At 42.9% G+C, this 21,100-nt stretch overlaps 1 protein-coding gene across 5 annotated transcripts in view; it reads right to left on the bottom strand.

Moving 5' to 3' along the window:
- Nucleotides 1–21,100, bottom strand: part of smoc1 (SPARC related modular calcium binding 1) — a 125,339-nt gene that overhangs the window by 38,142 nt on the left and 66,097 nt on the right. For 3 of the 5 annotated variants that reach the window (XM_060934739.1, XM_060934738.1, XM_060934742.1), the window contains 2 exons: nucleotides 11,063–11,149; nucleotides 10,845–10,916 (listed from right to left, as the gene is read on the bottom strand). In XM_060934739.1, the coding sequence (XP_060790722.1) occupies nucleotides 10,845–10,916; nucleotides 11,063–11,149 (159 nt within the window). The remainder of the gene's footprint in view (nucleotides 1–10,844; nucleotides 10,917–11,062; nucleotides 11,150–21,100) is intronic. The other 2 variants (XM_060934741.1, XM_060934743.1) reach the window with 1 other exon arrangement.

Raw genomic sequence — 21,100 nt, 5'->3', positions numbered from 1 at the left:
AAATGCTGAGAACCCAAGTGATCCATTACCAGTGGCAGACCCAGTGGAAGGATATCACTCTAGATGAAGTGAAAGGAGCCATCAGAAGTATGAAGCCAAAGAAAGCAGGTGGGGCATCCTAGATCACAACTGATGTCATCCAAGCACTAGATGAAGGGCCACAATGGTTGTGGAAAGTTATAGGTGATATCTGGCAAAAGAAGAAAATACCACTAGAACTGAAGTTAAGCATTATGATACCCTTCTACAAACAAAAGGGTGATGCCTTAGAATACAAGAACTATAGAGGCATAAAACTTTTGGAGCACACCCTGAAGATAATCGAAGGCATTATGGACAAGAGGCTGAGAGAGGTCATCCAAATTAACGAGAAACAATTTGGATTTATGCCTGGGAGAGGCACAGTGGATGCCATCTTCATCCTGAGGCAAGTGCAGGAGAAAATACTGGAAGGCAACAAGAAGCAATACTGGGCCTTTGTTGATCTAGAAAAGGCTTTTGATCGGGTACCAAGAGAGTTGATATGCTGGAGCCTGAGGAAGAAAGGAGTGACTGAAGAAAACATCCAGATGATGAAGGTGATGTATGAAGAGGCAAGCACTGCCATCAGAAGTAGAGACCAATTGTCAGAGTCTTCTGAAGTGAGGGTTGGAGTACATCAATGCTCAAGACTTAGCCCCCTGCTGTTCATTACTGTCCTCAATGTAATAATCCAAGAGACTAGGTGAAGGTTGCCATGGGATCTACTGTATGCAGATGACCTTGTCATTTGTGATGAAACAGAGGAAGAACTCCAGAGAGAAATTCTGAGGTGGCAAGAGTGTATGGAGAGCAGAGGGCTGAGAGTGAATGCAGGAAAGACCAAAGTGACGGTGTGCAGCAAGACCAATGAGACGATCACGCTTGTTGATCGGCATAACATCAGCTTGAACCAGACAACTTCATTCAAGTATCTGGGGTCCACAGTCGAGTCAGGTGGAGGATGTGAGCGAGAGATTGAGATGAGGGTAAAATCAGCTTGGAGGAAATGGAGAGAGTTAACACCTATCCTATGTGACAAAAAGATATCAGCAAAAATGAAGACCAAGATATACAAGACTATAATCAGACCAGTAATGTTGTACGGAGCAGAAACATGGTCCACCAGAGAAAAAGAACTCAAGCTGCTTGAGAAAACAGAAATGAGAATGTTAAGATGGATAATGGGTGTCAGCCTGAGAGACTGGAAGAAAAGTGAAGCTATAAGGAAACATCTGGGAGTCCCTAACATCAGGGAGAAAATGAGACTGCGCTGGTTTGGACACATATACAGGAGTGAGGGCTTCATTAAGGCCATCTATGAGAAGCCAACTGAAGGAACAAGGAGCAGAGGAAGACAGTGGAGAAGGTGGAGAGACTGTGTGAGTGATGATATGAAGGAGAAGAGACTGCAAGAGAGATGCACTGGACAGAAAGAAATGGAGGAAGATAATTCATGTTACTAATCCCTCCACGTGAAGGAAAACAGTGTGAAGAAGGAGAAGAAGAAGATGATGATAAGCTGTGATCTGTCTTATGGCTAACGGGGAAACAATGGCAATCCAACAGCAGAGTGTACATCCCTGCCAAGGTTATTTTTGGGAGAGAAGACGACAGCCTCCACGTGGCCTCCCCTGTGAGTAGTGAGAAATGGTGCAAGACCAACTCATGAAACTAATGTCGCCAAAGAATCATCGAGTTGGCAGACCAAGGTACAAGCCAAGGTCAAGACCAAGGCAGAGAACATCCTCCTTAGGACGGGCGGATACCCCCACCGTCGAAAACCAAGGCCTGTCAGTGCTCCAACTCAACGTCGAGGGCCTTACCATCGCCAAACTCGAAGTTATCAGACATCTCGCCGATTCCAATAAAGTGGCAGTTGTTCTCCTGCAAGAGACACACTGGGTTTCTGACAACAACCTCAAGCTGCCTGGGTTCCTCCTCGCTGGGTCCATCCACAGCAAGACACATGGAATGGCAACCTTTGTCCGGGAAGAATTAAGTTGGTCAGCCACCAGCCACTCTCCACCTGGCTGCAACATTGAGTGGTTGGTCACCAAAATCCAAGAAACATCTGTTGTGAATGTATACAAGCCCCCACCAACAGCGCTGACTGTATCATCACTTCCACCTGTGCCTGCTCCCACCCTCTATGCAGGTGACTTCAACTGCCAACATACAGATTGGGGTTACAACCACACATCACATGATGGTGAAGCGCTGAGTGAGTGGGCTTCTAACATTGAAGCACTGCTGCTCTTCGACCCAAAAGAGCCCCCAAGCTTCTTTTCTGCACACTGGAACTCTTACACCAACCCAGACCTGGCCTTCGCTGTATGCCGCAGTAACGACCTGAAACCGGAGAGACGTGTCTTGGACAGGTTCCCTCGTTCACACCACCGGCCATCCATCATCAAAGTACCATTGCTGGTACAGCCAGTAGCTAGCAAACCGGTTAGGAGATGGAATTTCAGGAAGGCAAACTGGCAGTCATTTATGGCAGAAATGGAAAGAAGAACTGCTGGTCTGCTGGACCCAGAAGCAGCTGATGTGGACACTGCATACGCCGCTTACTGTAAAGTCTTCTTAAGAGCAGTAAAGCACAACATCCTGCGTGGCTACAACAAGAACTACATCCCAGGCTGGGATGAGGAATGCAGCTGCCTGCTGCACCAACACTAGCAGGCAAGCTCCAGGGAAGAAATGGACGCAACAGCAACAACCTTACTGCAGAAGCTAGACGACACCTGAAGGACTAGGTGGACTGGAGTAGTGGAATCTATCGACTTCACCCACTCTAGCCAGAAGGTGTGGCAGACCATCAACCTGCTCCCAGGGAGAAAAACAACACCCCGCAGGTGTCAAGTGACAGCAGATGCCATTGCTTCCCAGCTCCTGAAAAATGGCCGGTTCCCAGATGCAGACAAAAACTTCACACAACTGATCTAGTGTGAGGTACTGTCTCTCTCCAGGGCAGACAGCGTCGATGCCAACCTCTCAGGAGACTTCACAGCAGCCAAACTAAGTGCAGCAATTAACAAACTGAAGCCAGGCAAGGCACCAGGTCAAGACAATATCCACCCAGAGTTTGTCATGCACCAAAGTGAAAGAACATCTTGCTGGCTATGCTCGTTCTTCTCAGCATGCTTCAGGAGATCCAAGTTTCCAAAGACCAGGCGTCATGCTTCCGTCATAGCCTTGCCAAAGCTGAACAAACCCGCTGAAGATCTGAAGTCCTACAGGCCCATCTCTCTGCTCTGTGTCCCATATAAGATCCTGGAGAAGCTGATTCACAGCCGCATTGAGCCAGTGGTGGACCCACAACTCCCACCGGAACAAGCCGGCTTCCGCCGAGGTAGGTCAAGAGTGGATCAGGTAACCCTACTCACTCAGGACATCAAAGACAGCTTTCAGAATAATGAGAAAGATGGAGTAGTATTCCTGGACCTGACAGCTGCCTATGACACCATGTGGCACCGTGGACTACATTTGAAACTGTTGAGGACAATCCCGGACCGGCACATGGTGAACTTCATCATGGAGATGCTATCGAACCATAGCTTTATCCTACAGACCAGCGATGGCCAGACCAGCAGGCTCCGAAGGCTGAAGAACGGTGTGCCACAAGGCTCTGTCCTCTCGCCAATGTTGTTCAACATCTACATTCACGACCTGCTGGATATAATATTTACCAAGTACAGCTATGTGGACGATTTGGCCATCATGCTTCGACGGCCATCATGCTTCGACGCCCAACATGGAAGGCGATGGAAGATGGTCTCAACCGAGACATGGGCATCCTGGCAGACTACTTTCAGAAGTGGCACCTTCAGCTCAGCATGGGCAAGACAGTGTCTGCAGCATATCATCTCAACAATCGGGAAGCAAGAAGGGAACTGGATGTGTATGTTAGCAACCACTGCCTGGAGTTCCAGCAAGCCCCCAAGTACCTTGGTGTATGTTTGGATCAGACACTGTCCTATAAGCAACACCTGGATGAAGTGAAGGCCAAGGTAACAGCAAGGATCTCGCTCATTCGCCGTCTGGCGGGTTCGACTTGGGGAGCTTCCCCCCAGACCCTTTGCATATCCACGCAAGCCCTTGTCCTACCCGTAGCCAAATACTGTGCCCCTGCCTGGAGCAGAAGTCCACATGTGAACAAGGTAGATACTGCCATCAACAGCGCCCTCCGGATAGTAACTGGTTGTCTGAAGCTCACCCGTGTCCCACCTGCCAGTCCTTGCTGGAATCGCTCCATCCAGTCTCCGACGGGATGCAGCTACCCTCACCCTGGCAAGAAAAAGAAAAGCCCAGAAGTACGACTGGCACATCCTGCACAAAGCCACAATAACACTGGCTCCACCAGGCAGGCTCAAGTCTCGCCATCCCTACAACACGGCAGCACAAGAGATGCTACAGTCTATCCCTGAGGACTTGTCCAGAGACGCCTGGCTGGCAGCATCCTGGAAACAGACGTGGGAGACGGCTGGGCCCTCCCGCATCCAACGATACATCAGGGACCCAGGAGGCGGTGTAAAAGGAGAAGACCTGCCATGCCACCTGTGGACCTCGCTGAACCGTCTATGCACTGGGGTCAGCCACTTCAAGTCATCTTTGAAGAAGTGGGGCCTATCGGACAGTGTGGCATGCGAGTGTGGCGAACCTGAACAGACTGCCGAGCACATAATCACTGGCTGCCCCCTATACAGCCCACCTTCAGAAGCTGGCCTCTTCGACTTAGGACCAGAGACGAGGGCGTGGCTGCACGACACTGAGTTGGCCATCTGATGATATACGAAAGAGAGAGAAGGTTATTTTTGAAAGATTGCGACATAGGCTATAACCTTATCGGTGTTATCCCTGTCTCAGAGATTTGTAGTTTTTCTGGAAGTCAAACATTATCGAACCTCATTCGCCCCCCGTGGCGAACGTGTTTGCGATGCGCTCCCGACACCGATTGTCTTTATTGTTTATTTTAGTACTTTTGATTGTGACAAATGCTCAGTGCTTGTACACCAGGATCACTTACAGCAAAGACACACTTCTGGACATTGGTAAAATTCACCACGGGCCCAGTCCAGTCCTTCTAGACTGTAGCTTTCTTCTCCTCACTGACACCGACCGGAGCTACACCGACACCCTCCGGCAGGCTGCATCATCACCAGACTCGAGTAGGCGAAACAGCCAACGATCCACGCACCCAAAATGGAGGCGCGGTAAGACAGGCGGGCTACATGCTAGGCTAAAGGTTAGAGCTACAAGACCACCGCTACCTAGCCTTCTGCTAGCTAACGTTCGCTCGCTCGAGAATAAGATGGATGAGCTGAGAACCAGGATAACATCTCAACATGAGATCAGAGAGTGTTGTGCCCTGATTTTTACAGAAACCTGGACTACTGCAAGCCTGCCAGACCCGGCCATTGAACTACAGACCCACTCCATGCACCGCGGAGACCGCACATCTGCTTCCAGTAAAAACAAAGATGGCGGTGTGTGTGTTTATGTTAACAACAGATGGTGTACAGACGTACAGGTGGTTGAAAAACACTGTTGTGCAGACATTGAAGTGCTGATGGTGAAGTGCAGACCCTTTTATCTACCGAGGGAGTTCAGTGCTGTGTTTATGCTGGCTGTTTACATCCCGCCGCGGGCCGACCACACTACAGCACTAGGACTCCTACATGACATCATCGGCAAACACGAGACCACACACCCAGATGCCGTGTTCGTCGTGGCCGGGGATTTTAATCATTGCAACCTCAGGTCTGTGCTACCGAAGTAGCATCAACACGTGAGCTTTCCGACAAGGGACAACAACATCCTGGACCATGTCTACAGCAATGTGAGAAATGGCTACAAGGCTGTGCCCTGCCCCCACTTTGGACAGTCTGACCACATCTCTGTGTTCCTCTACCCAGCTTACAAGGCCCTTCTCAAACAAGCCCCCCCAGTGAGTAAAACTGTTAAAGTTTGGAATGAAGAGACTGATCTGGTGCTCCAGGACTGCTTCAGTTCTATAAACTGGGATGTGTTTAAGCTTTGAGAGAGGAATGTTCTGTGGATTTAGAGGAATATGCATCTGTGGTCACCAGCTACATCAGCACGTGTATTAATGACACTGTCCCCACCAAGCGCTGCAAAATATATCCTAACCAAAAACCTTGGATTAACAGTGAAGTACGCTCCATGCTACATGCACGCTCCACCGCTTTTGCCTCTGGTGACGCAGATCGATATAAAAAGGCCAGATATGACCTATGCAGATCCATCAGGGAAGCCAAGAGGCAGTACAGACTGAAGCTGGAAGGATATTACAACACCTCAGACTCCAGATGCATGTGGCAGGGCCTGCAACACATCACCAATTTCCAGCAGAAGAACAGCAGGGTCACAGCCAACCACAACACATCACCAGATGAGCTGAACGAGTTCGATGCTCGCTTCGACACCCTCAACACCAACCAACACAGAGGGATTCCACCAACAGAGGCAGCACAGAGCTCTTCACCTACTGTGACCATAACCGAGGTGAGCAAGGTCTTCAGGAGGACTAACCTCCAAAAGCCATGTCTTCGGTGCCCACATGCTTCAAGACCACCACCATAGTGCCCCTCCCAAAGAAAAACAATATAACATGTCTGAATGACTATCGCCCGATTGCACTCACTTCAGTTGTAATGAAGTGTTTTGAGAGGATAGTCATGTCATACATCAAAAAGGACATCCCAGACACAATTGACCCCCTTCAATTTGCATATCGTCAGAACCATTCAACTGATGATGCCGTCAATGCAGCCATCCACACAGCCTTGTCACACCTGGAACACAGGGACACCTATGTTCAAATGCTGTTTGTGGACTACAGTTCAGCCTTCAACACCGTCATCCCCAGCAGACTGACTGAGAAGCTCTCCACCCTTGGACTGACATCCTCCCTCTGCTGCTGGGTCCTGGACTTTCTCACAAACAGACCCCAGGCTGTCAGAGTCGGTACCAGAACATCCAGCACCAAGACAGTGAGCACAGGGACCCCCCAAGGCTGTGTGCTCAGTCCACTCCTGTACACCCTCTTCACCTATGACTGCACCCCCACCCAGAGTAACACTTCCATCATCAAGTTCGCTGACGACACCACTGTTATTGGGCTGATCACCGGCGGAGATGAGAGAGCCTACAGGGAGGAGGTGGCTCAGCTGGTCTCCTGGTGCCGGGAAAATACAGTAACCTCTCCTTGAATGCTGAGCAGACCAAGGAAATGATTATTGACCCGAGGAAGAGGAGGAGAGACCAGCACGCCTAGCTGCACATCAACGGGACACAGGTGGAGAGGGTGAAAACATTTAAATTCCTCGGAACTCACATCAGTGAGGATCTCACCTGGACACACAACACACAGCAGACCATCAAGAAGGCTCAACAGAGACTCTTCTTCCTGAGGAAGCTGAGGAAATTTGGACTGTCCACCAAACTCCTCAGCAACTTCTACAGGTGCACAGTGGAGAGTGTCCTGACAAATTCCATCGCTGTGTGGTATGGAAACTGCACAACTCAGGACAGAAAGGCTCTCCAGCGTGTCATTAAAATGGTGCAGTTCATCTGTGGAGCTGTCCTCCCCCCACTACAGGACATTTACAACACCCGGGTCACAAAAAGGGCATCATCAGAGACCATATTTGTGTAAAATCCTGTAATTTTACTCTACCTTGTCAGTCATCATGATTCTTTGGCTTCTGCCATTTTTTTATCCTTCAGCTTGTAAACAAACACACAAGTACAGCTGTCCATGAGGAGAGCTCAAAGTGTGGCTTGTATTTACCACAACTCTAGGGGGAGCCCAAGAGCAAAAAAACCCAAACCAAAACAACAACAAAAAACAATTCTTGCGTAATGGGGTTTTATCTACTTGGGAAGATCAACACTTGTTAGCGGTCGTATTATTGACCCAATGCCTTACTGACCACCTTTTCTGCTACCATACTTGCAACTTTTCTAGCACTGGCTCTCCATAAACATAACATCTGGCCTTTATGGGTTCTGATTGGTAACATACAGTATCTTGTGATCACAGAGACACATACAGCAAGCAACAAGCAGTAACCAAACATTGCTCTGTCGTAAACCAGCAATTTGTCAGTAAAAGTTAAAAACAAGTATCCAACAATGTATTTTTTTGTGGTAGATTTTTTATTATGTTGTTGCATGTAAAATCATAGAAACCGACAAAAAATAAACATAAACAAAGGTTAAAGTAACAATCATTGTAAACAAGATGGAAGAAATGAAATAAAGTCTACAGGGTGGGTTACAAAGGGCAGATATTTCAGTAGTCACTTGTTAGGCCCTTCAGAATCAATGCAATCCTTGTCCATGTCCTTACTGTGGCTGGTTTGACCTTAATATAGCAGTGGTTCGCTCTAATGACACCGTCATAAAATAAAAGCCATTGTCTAAGCATACTTATATCTGAATTATACCATTCGTGTAAAATAGTCTTCTCTGCAGACATTAAGGCAGTTAAAACTACCCACTTCTGAGTCTGTGTAAAAGTAAAAGTGCTGTCATCACTTCATAAAAATAGACAGGGATTTTCCCCTAAGGGTGTCCTGGCAATACTGACAATACACATTCCCAGAATTAGCTGATTTTACTGCTATCCCAGAACATGCAAGTAAGTTCCAGTAACATTAGCATTACCAATGGAACAATACCCATTTTGTTTCAGAAATACGGTGTAGAATATGCCCTATGTACACATTTAAAATTAATTAGCTCACAAGTTTTTTTTTTTTTTAGATTTTCTTTAAGTGAGGCCAAATAGTATTCCAGTTAGGATTAATTCCAAGCCTATCCTCTTTCCCATGGAGAAGTTATGGTTATGGGTTATGGTTAGCCACCAAAATACTGTATATGTATGACACTATGGCCCGAAGGCATGGCTTTCTTTTATGACTACTCTCTAAGGGAAGCATTTTGCTGTCTATAAAGAATCTCTGTCACAACTCATAACACTTACTGCCCTTAAATCTTAACTACCTAACATTTAACAGTTATTCCACGAAATCAAGTCATACATGAGCTATGCGCCTCGCTGGCTATAATCCATGTATGACGAGATTGAGTGGAATAACCATTTTATTCTATCCACATTCACTGGATTTTGAGAAACAGAGCATTTTTATTTTTTGCAAATGTGATCAATAAAAACTTTATACTGTACAAAACATCTGACAAAATCATTTCCACTTAGAATGTAAACAAACCGGCGAAATGACAATAGCAATTTGTGAAAAATGTGATAATACTTCTTGAAAAAAAACCCAGATATGTTCTTACCATCAAATACTTTTATTCCATATTTTGTTGCTTTTTTGTATTATTTGGGGTTTTGTTTTCGAGTCGAGTTTTTATTTCATCTCTGGTTGGTTCAGCAACACGCTCCGCCATTTTGTTTTTCTCTACTCACAGTATATGGGCTGATAGCCGAGTAGTAGAGTAGCCAATCAGAGTGCATGACTGGTCATATCCAGTGAATGTGGATAGAATGATTAACATTATAACTGAAAGGCCTAAGCAACTACACACAGGTCCAACAGAATTGGCTAAATTCAGCAGATTCGACTCACCACACCCAGGATAGATAAAGTGCTGTCCTCTAGGGTGATGTTTTGATGAGATGTTGGGGCTAAGTTTGCTGGCCGTCTGGTACCTAAAGGTTGAACCTGAACAGGTGTGATGTCCATCAACACTGGGGTGTGCGGATTCTGACTGTCCGCTGTATGGCTGTGAGAACGTACTGCTTTTGACACGGAGTGAAGAAATTTTTCTGCTTGTTTCATTGAGAGAACTTTTGTGTGCTTGCCAGTGTAGACAACCATCAGGGTCACTGGATGTGATGTGAAGATATGAAGATGTGAAGCTGCAGGTCTGGTGCTTCTAACATTTCCTGAACTGTGACATTTCTTTTGATGATTTTTGATGTCTCTTTGCTAGAATCCATGAAGAAAAACAAAGTGAAGTGTGTTGGTCATGCCAGGCCCTGGCTCCACTTCAGTGAAGTTAAAAAGATTTAAAAAAAAATCAGCATTCTTAGACTGGAGCCATGTTTGCTCTCTTGATTGGGATTTCATGACCAGCTAAGGTATGGGTTCATGAGGGCAAATGTAGCTGGAGAAAAGACACCACATCTGAGCCTTCAACTGACTGCTTCAGGTAGGCCAACTGATCTCGTGTTATTTCAGCGAATTCTGTCTTCCATTTTGGTAAGTTTAGCACACAGCTTCTCAACTTCTCATCCTTACTCCTGGAGTATAACACATTCAGAGTGGCCATTGTGTTGAATAATGTCAACCCGGGACTGTAGGTGGCTTTATTTTGTCTGTGGAGCTTGTCACTGGGAAAACTACAGGCTGTCTTTATCCTCCCGAAACCCGACCTTAAGGTGTTCCAGTTCAGGCGGTAAGATATTAGCCAAGGCATCCATAACGGCAGCTGAAATAAGAGAGTTCAGCCTGCTTTCCTGCTCAAAATGTGCTTATTTAATTCCATTTATAGTGTGATTCTGATGCCTTTGAATTTCTTTTTAACTGGAGAGAAGCTAGTCACTGGTTTACATGATGGTTTGGTTGGAAAAGCCATGTCAATGTAAATCTTAATTTGGTGAAAGAAAGTTGAGTAAAACAAACTTAAAACAAGGTTCCTGACGGAGTGTAAGATTTAGTGTTCTGCCATCAACACATCACTGGAAACTCCTCATCCAGCAATGTATTGAGCATAAAGATAATATAACGATATCTGTAAACATGCTGAAATAAAGTGCATAATCCTACCTGGCTTTCTGCTGCTGGTGTTGTTCTTTTCTCTGTTTATCTGCTTCCCCCACAGTGTGGGGGCTGTGATCTCTGTGAACCCCGAAAAACCAGGAGAACTCTTTAACATTCTGTACTGGCTCGGAATGAGCAGCACACATGGTGAAGACATAAAAAAAAGAAAAAAATCCAAGATAACATCTAGAGTTTTGTCATCCTTATTGCTTAGATGGACTTACCTTCACCTGGGATGATGTAGGTCTCCATTGTGGGAGTGGGTTTGGAGCCATCATCTGGGTTGAGAGTGAGAAAGAACCGGAAAGAGACTACCATTATTGAGGTTAATACAATCTACTCTCCAGAACTGTTGAATGGTTGGGATTTGCACATGGCCCGGCCAAGAGCACAGGAAACAGAAAGAATTAAAAGCAAGAAGTGCAGAAAGAATAGAGGAAATAGAAAGAACAGAGTATCAGCAAGACCTAAAAACCAATGGGGACTACATCAGAGCTCTTGTGCTGGCTATTTCTCAATTTAAATACTGTACATGCTAAGAAGTATCATGGCTGTAGTGTCCTACAGTACTTACCCAGATATGTGGCATTGCATTCGGCCCTCTGCATTTTGGGCCCCATCAAGCACATGCAAGGGAGTCATGCTAATGCTATAATCAGCTGGTATAGGAGGCTGGGTCACACACAAGGTCATGATTTAAACTGCAATTAGGTAATGTAGCTGCCAGTCAAAAGAGAACCCCATTCAAGAACCTCACTAAATGGAAAACACCATCTCAGTTGAAGCTAAAATGTAATATTTTCACTTTCACCAAGTTATTCTCAAAAAAACCCAACAACAGCAGCAGCAATGGTCAGATCTGAAACGATAGCGCATTGTATATTACATTGCTATGAGTAGAATATTAACATACTATTCTGCCATTCTGAATATAATAAGGCTTACTGAGTGTTACATAATACATTTATAAATATGGTTGTTCAGCCCTACATGTACAAACTTACTCAATTATTCCCAACAGACTAGATTTGCAAGATCAGCTTCTGCTTGCTAGGATGCTCACACATGACAGTTTGGCCTTTAACAAAAAAAAAAAGAAAAAAACTGAATCGAAAAGATTATATGAGCTTTACTGTGGTTAATTGTGGTCAAGCACATGTCCACAGTGGAAAGTCACAAATTATGTTTACTTTAGACGTGCATATTGTATGACCACAAAACCAACATTGACATGAACCCTATTGGAAAGCAATTACAAAATTCAGTTGCTTGAAAAGATGATCCCTATTAACACACTGGACTCAAACAGATGGGAAAAAATCGATTCCTGTCAGTTGTAAATAATGTAATCTTTAATAAGAACCATCAAGTTTGTTGAGGATAAAAAAAAGTTCTTCACTCTTTTCCTAGCTCTGTTCTTAGATTTTTCTTATTCCCTACTGAGGCTTCATTCTACAGAACCCCATTCATGACATTCATGACACAAAAAGAGAAAAGAAATGTGTGTATACCGTAGATAGATAGATAGATAGATAGATAGATAGATAGATAGATAGATAGATAGATAGATAGATAGATAGATAGACAGATAGACAGATAGATAAAATAATCTCACACACACACACACACACGAGGGTAAGTCAAAAAGTTTTAAGACAGATATTATACTTTCAAAAGGTGTGGAAGACATCCCCCAGAATTCTACAAAGAAGGAATTTTCTGATGGAAACACCACTTGCAGAAGTGTTTAGACTTAAATAGAGCATATGTCAAGAAATAGCCTTGTTATTTTCATAAATAAAGATTTTTTTTCAATTTGTCTTAGAACTTTTTGACTTACCCTCGTGTGTGTGTGTATATATATATATATATATATATATATATATATATATATATATATACACACACACATACACAGTGGTGCTTGAAAGTTTGTGAACCCTTTAGAATTTTCTATATTTCTGCATAAATATGACTTCGAACATCATCAGATTTTCACACAAGTCCTAAAAGTAGATAAAGAGAACCCAGTTAAACAAATGAGATAAAAATATTATACTTGGTCATTTATTTATTGTGGAAAATGATCCAATATTACACATTTGTGAGTGGCAAAAGTATGTGAACCTTTGCTTTCAGTATCTGGTGTGACCCCCTTGTGCAGCAATAACTGCAACTAAACATTTGCGGTAACTGTTGATCAGTCCTGCACACCGGCTTGGAGGAATTTTAGCCCGTTCCTCCATACAGAACAGCTTCAACTCTGGGATGTTGGTGGGTTTCCTCACACGAACTGCTCGCTTCAGGTCCTTCCACAACATTTCCATTGGATTAAGGTCAGGACTTTGACTTGGCCATTCCAAAACATTAACTTTATTCTTCTTAACCATTCTTTGGTAGAACAACTTGCGTGCTTAGGGTCGTTGTCTTGCTGCATGACCCACCTTCTCTTGAGATTCAGTTCATGGACAGATGTCCTGACATTTTCCTTTAGAATTCGCTGGTATAATTCAGAATTCATTGTTCCATCAATGATGGCAAGCCATCCTGGCCCAGATGCAGCAAAACAGGCCCAAACCATGATACTACCACCACCATGTTTCACAGATGGGATAAGGTTCTTATGCTGGAATGCAGTGTTTTCCTTTCTCCACACATAACACTTCTCATTTAAACCAAAAAGTTCTATTTTGGTCTCATGCATCCACAAAACATTTTTCCAATAGCCTTCTGGCTTGTCCATGTGATCTTTAGCAAACTGCAGACGAACAGCAATGTTCTTTTTGGAGAGCAGTGGCTTTCTCCTTGCAACCCTGCCATGCACACCATTCAGTGTTCTCCTGATGGTGGACTCATGAACATTAACATTAGCCAATGTGAGAGAGGCCTTCAGTTGCTTAGAAGTTACCCTGGGGTCCTTTGTGACCTCATCGACTATTACACGCCTTGCTCTTGGAGTGATCTTTGTTGGTCGACCACTCCTGGGGAGGGTAACAATGGTCTTGAATTTCCTCCATTTGTATGCAATCTGTCTGACTGTGGATTGGTGGAGTCCAAGCTCTTTAGAGATGGTTTTGTAACTTTTTCCAGCCTGATGAGCATCAACAACGCTTTTTCTGAGGTCCTCAGAAATCTCCTTTGTTCGTGCCATAATACACTTCCACAAACATGTGTTGTGAAGATCAGACTTTGATAGATCCCTGTTCTTTAAATAAAACAGGGTGCCCACTCACACCTGATTGTCATCCCATTGATTGAAAACATCTGACTCTAATTTCACCTTCAAATAAACTGCTAATCCCAGAGGTTCACTTATTTTTGCTACTCACAGATATGTAATATTGGATCATTTTCCTCAATAAATAAATGACCAAGTATAATATTTTTGTCTCATTTGTTTAACTGGGTTCTCTTTATCTACTTTTAGGACTTGTGCAAGCGCCACTGTACAACGTATATATATATATATATATATATATATATATATCACACACATCACACATCACATTATCTCTAGCCGCTTTATCCTTCTACAGGGTCGCAGGCAAGCTGGAGCCTATCCCAGCTGACTACGGGCGAAAGGCGGGGTACACCCTGGACAAGTCGCCAGGTCATCACAGGGCTGACACATAGACACAGACAACCATTCACACTCACATTCACACCTACGGTCAATTTAGAGTCACCAGTTAACCTAACCTGCATGTCTTTGGACTGTGGGGGAAACCGGAGCACCCGGAGGAAACCCACGCGGACACGGGGAGAACATGCAAACTCCGCACAGAAAGGCCCTCGCCGGCCCCGGGGCTCGAACCCAGGACCTTCTTGCTGTGAGGCGACAGCGCTAACCACTACACCACCGTGCCGTATATATATATATATATATATATATATATATATATACACACACACATATACACACACACACACACACACAGCAAAATCCCCAGTGTTGAATTAACACCCAGAGTGTTTATATAGGTCCAATTGGACCCAAATTAACTCTGAAAGTGTTAATTCAACACTGAGGAATTTGCTGTATATATATATATATATATATATATATATATGTATAAAATGGCCACATTTTACTAATTCATTCCCATGTTTAAGTTATATCGTGGGCACATTTTAATAATTTGTTCCTGCAATGTACAGTACTGTGCAAAAGTACTATTTACTACTATTTAGTACTAGTACTGTACCCCATTTTTTCTTCATACAAACTTTGTAATAGGTTTCTATTTTATGACTTCTACATTATTGAGTCACAACATTACAAAAACATTTTAGAGTTCCAAACGTTTGTTTGCTTTTTTTTCCAGCACAAGATTAAATGTTGCAGGGGAAAAAAAAGTTTGCTTACATCTGAGCAGCATATTCCATAAGACAGCACTTTTCAGATGAAAAAAGAAAGCATAATGAAGGCTGCTGGGTTTTGGTGTAAAATGAAGAAGTGAGTGTGACAGTCAAAGTGTCCAGAAGAACTTTCATTTATATGGCTCACTGCTTACTGTTCACAGTATTTTTTTTTAAATGTTGAAACATTTCATTTCATTATTTTTTAAGCCATTTTTGGTCGACAGCATTTCTTTACATGTGCCTAAGACTTTTGCACAGGGCTGTATAATCATTCCCTCACTTTTTACTTAAATCATGACACATTTAAAATGACAGAACAAATTATTAAAACGTGGCCGTGATATGTAACATACAGTACCAGGTAAAAGTTTGTACACACCTTCTAATTCAATTTTTTTCTTTATTTTTATTCATTAAAAGACACTTCATCATGTCTTAAAGTAATGATGGATGTCGTTTCTCTTTACTTAGTTGTTCAGTTCTTGACATAATATGGATTACTACAGTTGTGGTGTTGAATAGGGCTATTTACTGTATTTTTATTATTTCCTATTTATTGTTTGATCTCAAACGCATTAAGAAGGCAAGAAACTCGTCCACTAATTCACTTTTAACGAGACACACCTGTTAATTGAAAAGCATTCCAGGTGACTCCCTCATGAAGCTGGTTAAGATAATGACGATAGTGTGTAAAGCATCGTCAAGGTAAACGCTGGATACTTTGAAGCATCTAAAATATCAAAAAAAATTTTGAACACTTTTTAACTTTAACACTTTTGCTTACCACATATGTTCCAGATGTTATTTTTATAGTTTTGGTGTCTTCAGTGTTGTTCGACAGTGTAGAAAATACAAAATACAGAAAAGAAAAAAAAAAACTATGAATGAGTAGGGGTGTCCAAACTTTTGAGTGGTATTGTGTGTATATATATATATATATATATATATATATTTTTTTTTTTTTCAGAAACACCTGCTACTCTTTATATGTTGACAGAAAAAAAAACCCCAGATGTTTGTCGATGGATGTTTTTTGTCAACCTGCACATTTTGAGTGCCATATTTCTTGTGTTATGAATACACAAAGGCTTTTATCATTTATCATTATGACCCTGTATTTAGCTGCTGACCAGGTTGTTACTTTGTGGTCTGTAAGTTCACAGTGTGCTCGCATTTAATCTTATGAACCCTCATGAATTTCAGGGTGATTTCACGACCTTTAATTTTGACATTGTCTTAGTTATTATAAGGGATAGCCATACATGCTGTATCTTCTTGTTGTTGTTTTCTAGGCTGTCCAAATCTTCCATCAGTTGATATAATAATAATAATAATAATAATAATAATAATAATAATAATAATAATACATGCACGTTATACAACCCCAATTCCAAAAAAGTTGGGACGTTGTGTAAAGCATGAATAAAAACAGAATAAGATAATCTACAAATCATGGAAACTCTATATTTCTTTGAAAACAGTACAAAGACAACATATCAAATGTTGAAACTGAGAAATTTTATTGTTTTTTGAAAAATATATGCTCATTTTGAATTTGATATCAGCAACAAGTTTCAAAAAAGTTGGGACAGAGGCAACAAAAGACTGAAAAAGTTGCATAATGGTAAAGATAATAATAATAATAATAATAATAATAATAATAATAATAATAATTTGGTTAATTGGCAACAGGTCAGTAAGATGATTGGGTATAAAAAGAGCATCCCAGAGAGGCGGAGTCTCTCAGAAGTAAAGATGGGGAGGGGTTCACCGTTCTCTGAAAGACTGCATGGGCAAACAGCGCAACAATTTAAGAATAACGTTCCTCAATGTTAAACCACAAAGAATTTGGGGATCACATCATCTATGGTCCATAATATCATTAAAAGATTCAGAGAATCTGGAGAAATCTCTGTATGCAAGAGACAAGGCTGAAAACTGATACTGGATGCCTGTGATCTTCAGGCCCTCAGGAGACACTGCATTAAAAGCAGACACGTGTCTGCAGTGGAAATCACTGTATGCGCTCAGGAACACTTCAGAAAACCATCGTCTGTGAAAACACTTCATTACTGCATCCACAAATGCAAGTTAAAACCAGATATAAACAATATCCAGAAACCCCACCCCCTTCTCTGGGCCCGAGCTCTTTTACGATGGACTGAGGCGAAGTGGAAGCCACCATCTGTGATGGTATGAGGGTGCGTTAGTGCACATGACATGGGTAGCTTGTACATCTGGGAAGGCATCATTAATGCTGAATGATATAAACATGTTTCAGAGCAATATGCTGCCATCCAGACAAAATCTTTTTCAGGGAAGGCCTTCCTTCTTTCAGCAAGACAATGCCAAAACGTTTTCTGTACATGTTAAAAACGGGGGCACGGTGGTGTAGTGGTTAGCACGGTCGCCTCACAGCAAGAAGGTTCCGGGTTTGAATCCAGCAGCTGGCAAGGGCCTTTCTGTGTGGAGTTTGCATGTTCTCCCCGTGTGGGTGTGCTCTGGTTTCCCCCACAATCCAAAGACATGCAGTTAGGTTGATGTGGGGCAGCCTTGGGCTGAGGTGCCCTTGAGCAAGGTACCTGACCCCTGACTGCTCCCCGGGCGCTCTGGTGTGGCTGCCTACTGCTCTGGGTGTGTGCGCGCATGTGTTCACTGCTTCAGATGGGTTAAATGCAGAAGATAAATTTCACTGTGCTTTAAGTGTGTATGTGACAAAGAAAGGTTTCTTCTTCTAAAACTGCATGGCTCCATAGTAAGAGTCCAGGTGCTAAACTGGCCTGCTGCAGTCCAGAACTGTCTCCCAGTTAAAACATTTGACGCATTATGAAGTGCAAAATACAACAAAGGAGACCCCGAACTGTTGAGCAGCTGAAATTATATATCAGCAAAGAATGGGACAACATTTCTCTTTCAGATCTACAGCAATTGGTCTCCTCAGTTCCCAAACATTTACAGAGTGTTGTTAAAAGTAGAGGTGATGCAACACAGTGGTAAACACGCCCCTGTCCCAACTTTTCTGAAATGTGTTGCTGACATCAAATTCAAAATGAGCATATATTTTTCAAAAAACAATAAAATTTCTCAGTTTCCACACTTGATATGTTGTCTTTGTACTATTTTCAGTGAACTATAGGATTTTCATGATTTGCAAATTATCGCATTCTGTTTTTATTTCCAGTTTACACAGCGTCCCTACACTTTTGGAATTGGGGTTGTATCAACCTTTATATCAAGGGAAGAAAAAGACTGTGTCTGATGAAATTGTTATATTTTTACATGTATCTCACCACAAAATGCTAGCAAGGCAGTAGAGATATCTTTTCAGAATTGTCGAGGAGATTCTCTTGAACATCACAATATAAGAACTATGATGGTTGGAAACTCTATGGCTTAGAAATTTGCAAAAAAAATTGTGCTTCATGCCAAACAGAAAAAAAAGTCATTGTTTCATTTGATGTGATTTCAAAACCAGATTACTCGACAACACTTTGATTACTTTGACATGCACTATGTTGTGGAGTGATAAGTCCTTCTTGAATTTATTCATCTGTACAAATGTGACTATCATTACAAAGCTCTGGTTCCACTCTTTCTTGTAAGTAATGAGTAGGGTGAAGAGATGGATGCATGCAGATTATAACTATGATTGCATTTTATGTAAATACAACCTCAAATTTAGCAGACACTCTTATCCAGAACAATGTACAACATACCCAGAGCAGCCTGGGAAGCAGGTAGGGGTTAGGTTCCTTGCTCAAGAGCACTTCAGCCATTCCTGCTGGTCCAGGGAACTGAACCGGAAATCTTTTGGTTCCAAAGCTGCTTCTCTAACCATTAGGCCATGGCTTCCCCCATGGGAAGTTACAAAATATTTTTTTTCACTAAATCTTCGTCACACAGACAAGCAACTAGCAAACAGCAATGGACTTGGAAAGATCAAGGGGTTAATTTTACTTTGCTTCATAATGACACCATCATGAGACAGATCACGATGCTCTTTTGCTACTGAATGTACCTCTCTGGCAGTACAGAATGTACGACATATGGTGGTCTTACATAACATCCAGGTGAACTCTTTGCATTCTAGCATAACCTAACCTTAAGCAGTCGCTCTATCTCATCATCAGTTCATATAAATGAATCCTGTTTTTAGAACTTTTGGACATGTTGATGTGTGGTTTTTCTGCATTTTGACTTCTCTACTGCTCAATACGCAAAATCTTAACGGCTTTTATGATATTTTGTGGATGAGTTCCCAAGGTGAAAAGTGAGAAAGAAGCTGTAAATAAGAAGCTGCCTTCTCCATAACACTAGGGCTATTCAAATACTCATCGTGGATGTGCAAAAAGGTAATGTATGCACTGTATTGGGGGGGGGGGGGGTTTGCTGCTGCATTGGTTCATGAGTAGCATGGAGGGGAGGAGGGGCCTCCATTATAGGTTAATTCCCAGGAGCCCAGGATTTGCTAATTAATTCCTGTTTGAATAGGATTTTACAACCCCAATTCCAAAAAAGTTGGAACACTGTGTAAAACATAAATAGAAACAGAATGGGAAGATTTGCAAATCATGGAAACCCTATATTTAATTGAAAATAATACAAAGACAACATATCAAATGTTGAAACTGATACATTTTATTGTTTTCTGAAAAATATATGCTCATTTTGAATTTGATGTCAGCAACATATTTCAGAAAGGTTGGGGCCAGGGCAACAAAAGACTGAAAAAGTTGTGTAATGCTAAAACAAAACTAATTAGGTTAATTGTCAACAGGTCAGTAAGATGACTGGGTATAAAAAGAGCATCCGAGAGAGGCGGAGTCTCTCAGAAGTAAAGATGGGGAGGGGTTCAGCGCTCTGTAAAAGACTGTGTGGGCAAACAGTGCAACGATTTATGAATAACATTCCTCAATGTAAAACTGCACAGAATTTGTGGATCACATTATCTGTGGTCCATAATATCATTAAAAGATTCAGAGAATCTGGAGAAATCTCTGTATGCAGGAGACAAGGCTGAAAACTAACACTGAATGCCTGTGGGGGCGGCACGGTGGTGTAGTGGTTAGTGCTGTCGCCTCACAGCAAGAAGGTCCTGGGTTCGAGCCCCGGGGCCGGCGAGGGCCTTTCTGTGTGGAGTTTGCATGTTCTCCCTGTGTCCGCGTGGGTTTCCTCCGGGTGCTCCGGTTTCCCCCACAGTCCAAAGACATGCAGGTTAGGTTAACTGGTGACTCTAAATTGACCGTAGGTGTGAATGTGGGTGTGAATGGTTGTCTGTGTCTATGTGTCAGCCCTGTGACGACCTGGCGACTTGTCCAGGGTGTACCCCGCCTTTCGCCCGTAGTCAGCTGGGATAGGCTCCAGCTTGCCTGCGACCCTGTAGAAGGATAAAGCGGCTAGAGATAATGAGATGAGATGAGATGAGATGAGATGAATGCCTGTGATCTTCAGGCCCTCAGGAGACACTGCATTAAAAGCAAACAGGTGTCTGCAGTGGAAATCACTGTATGGGCTCAGGAACACTTCAGAAAACCATCGTCTGTGAAAACACTTCATTACTGCATCCACAAATGCAAGTTAAAACCAGATATAAACAATATCCAGAAACCCCACCCCCTTCTCTGGGCCTGAGCTCTTTTATAATGGACTGAGGCGAAGTGGAAGCCACCATCTGTGATGGTATGAGGGTGCGTTAGTGCACATGACATGGGTAGCTTGTACATCTGGGAAGGCATCATTAATGCTGAATGATATAAACATGTTTCAGAGCAATATGCTGCCATCCAGACAAAATCTTTTTCAGGGAAGGCCTTCCTTCTTTCAGCAAGACAATGCCAAACCATTTTCTGTACATATTAAAAACGGGGGCACAGTGGTGTTGTGGTTAGCACGGTCGCCTC

The sequence above is a fragment of the Neoarius graeffei genome, chromosome 11, assembly GCF_027579695.1.
Source record: "Neoarius graeffei isolate fNeoGra1 chromosome 11, fNeoGra1.pri, whole genome shotgun sequence".
Taxonomy (NCBI): Eukaryota; Metazoa; Chordata; class Actinopteri; order Siluriformes; family Ariidae; genus Neoarius; species Neoarius graeffei.
Note: the sequence above shows the minus strand (reverse complement) of the source record. Positions and strands in the feature narration are given on the sequence as shown.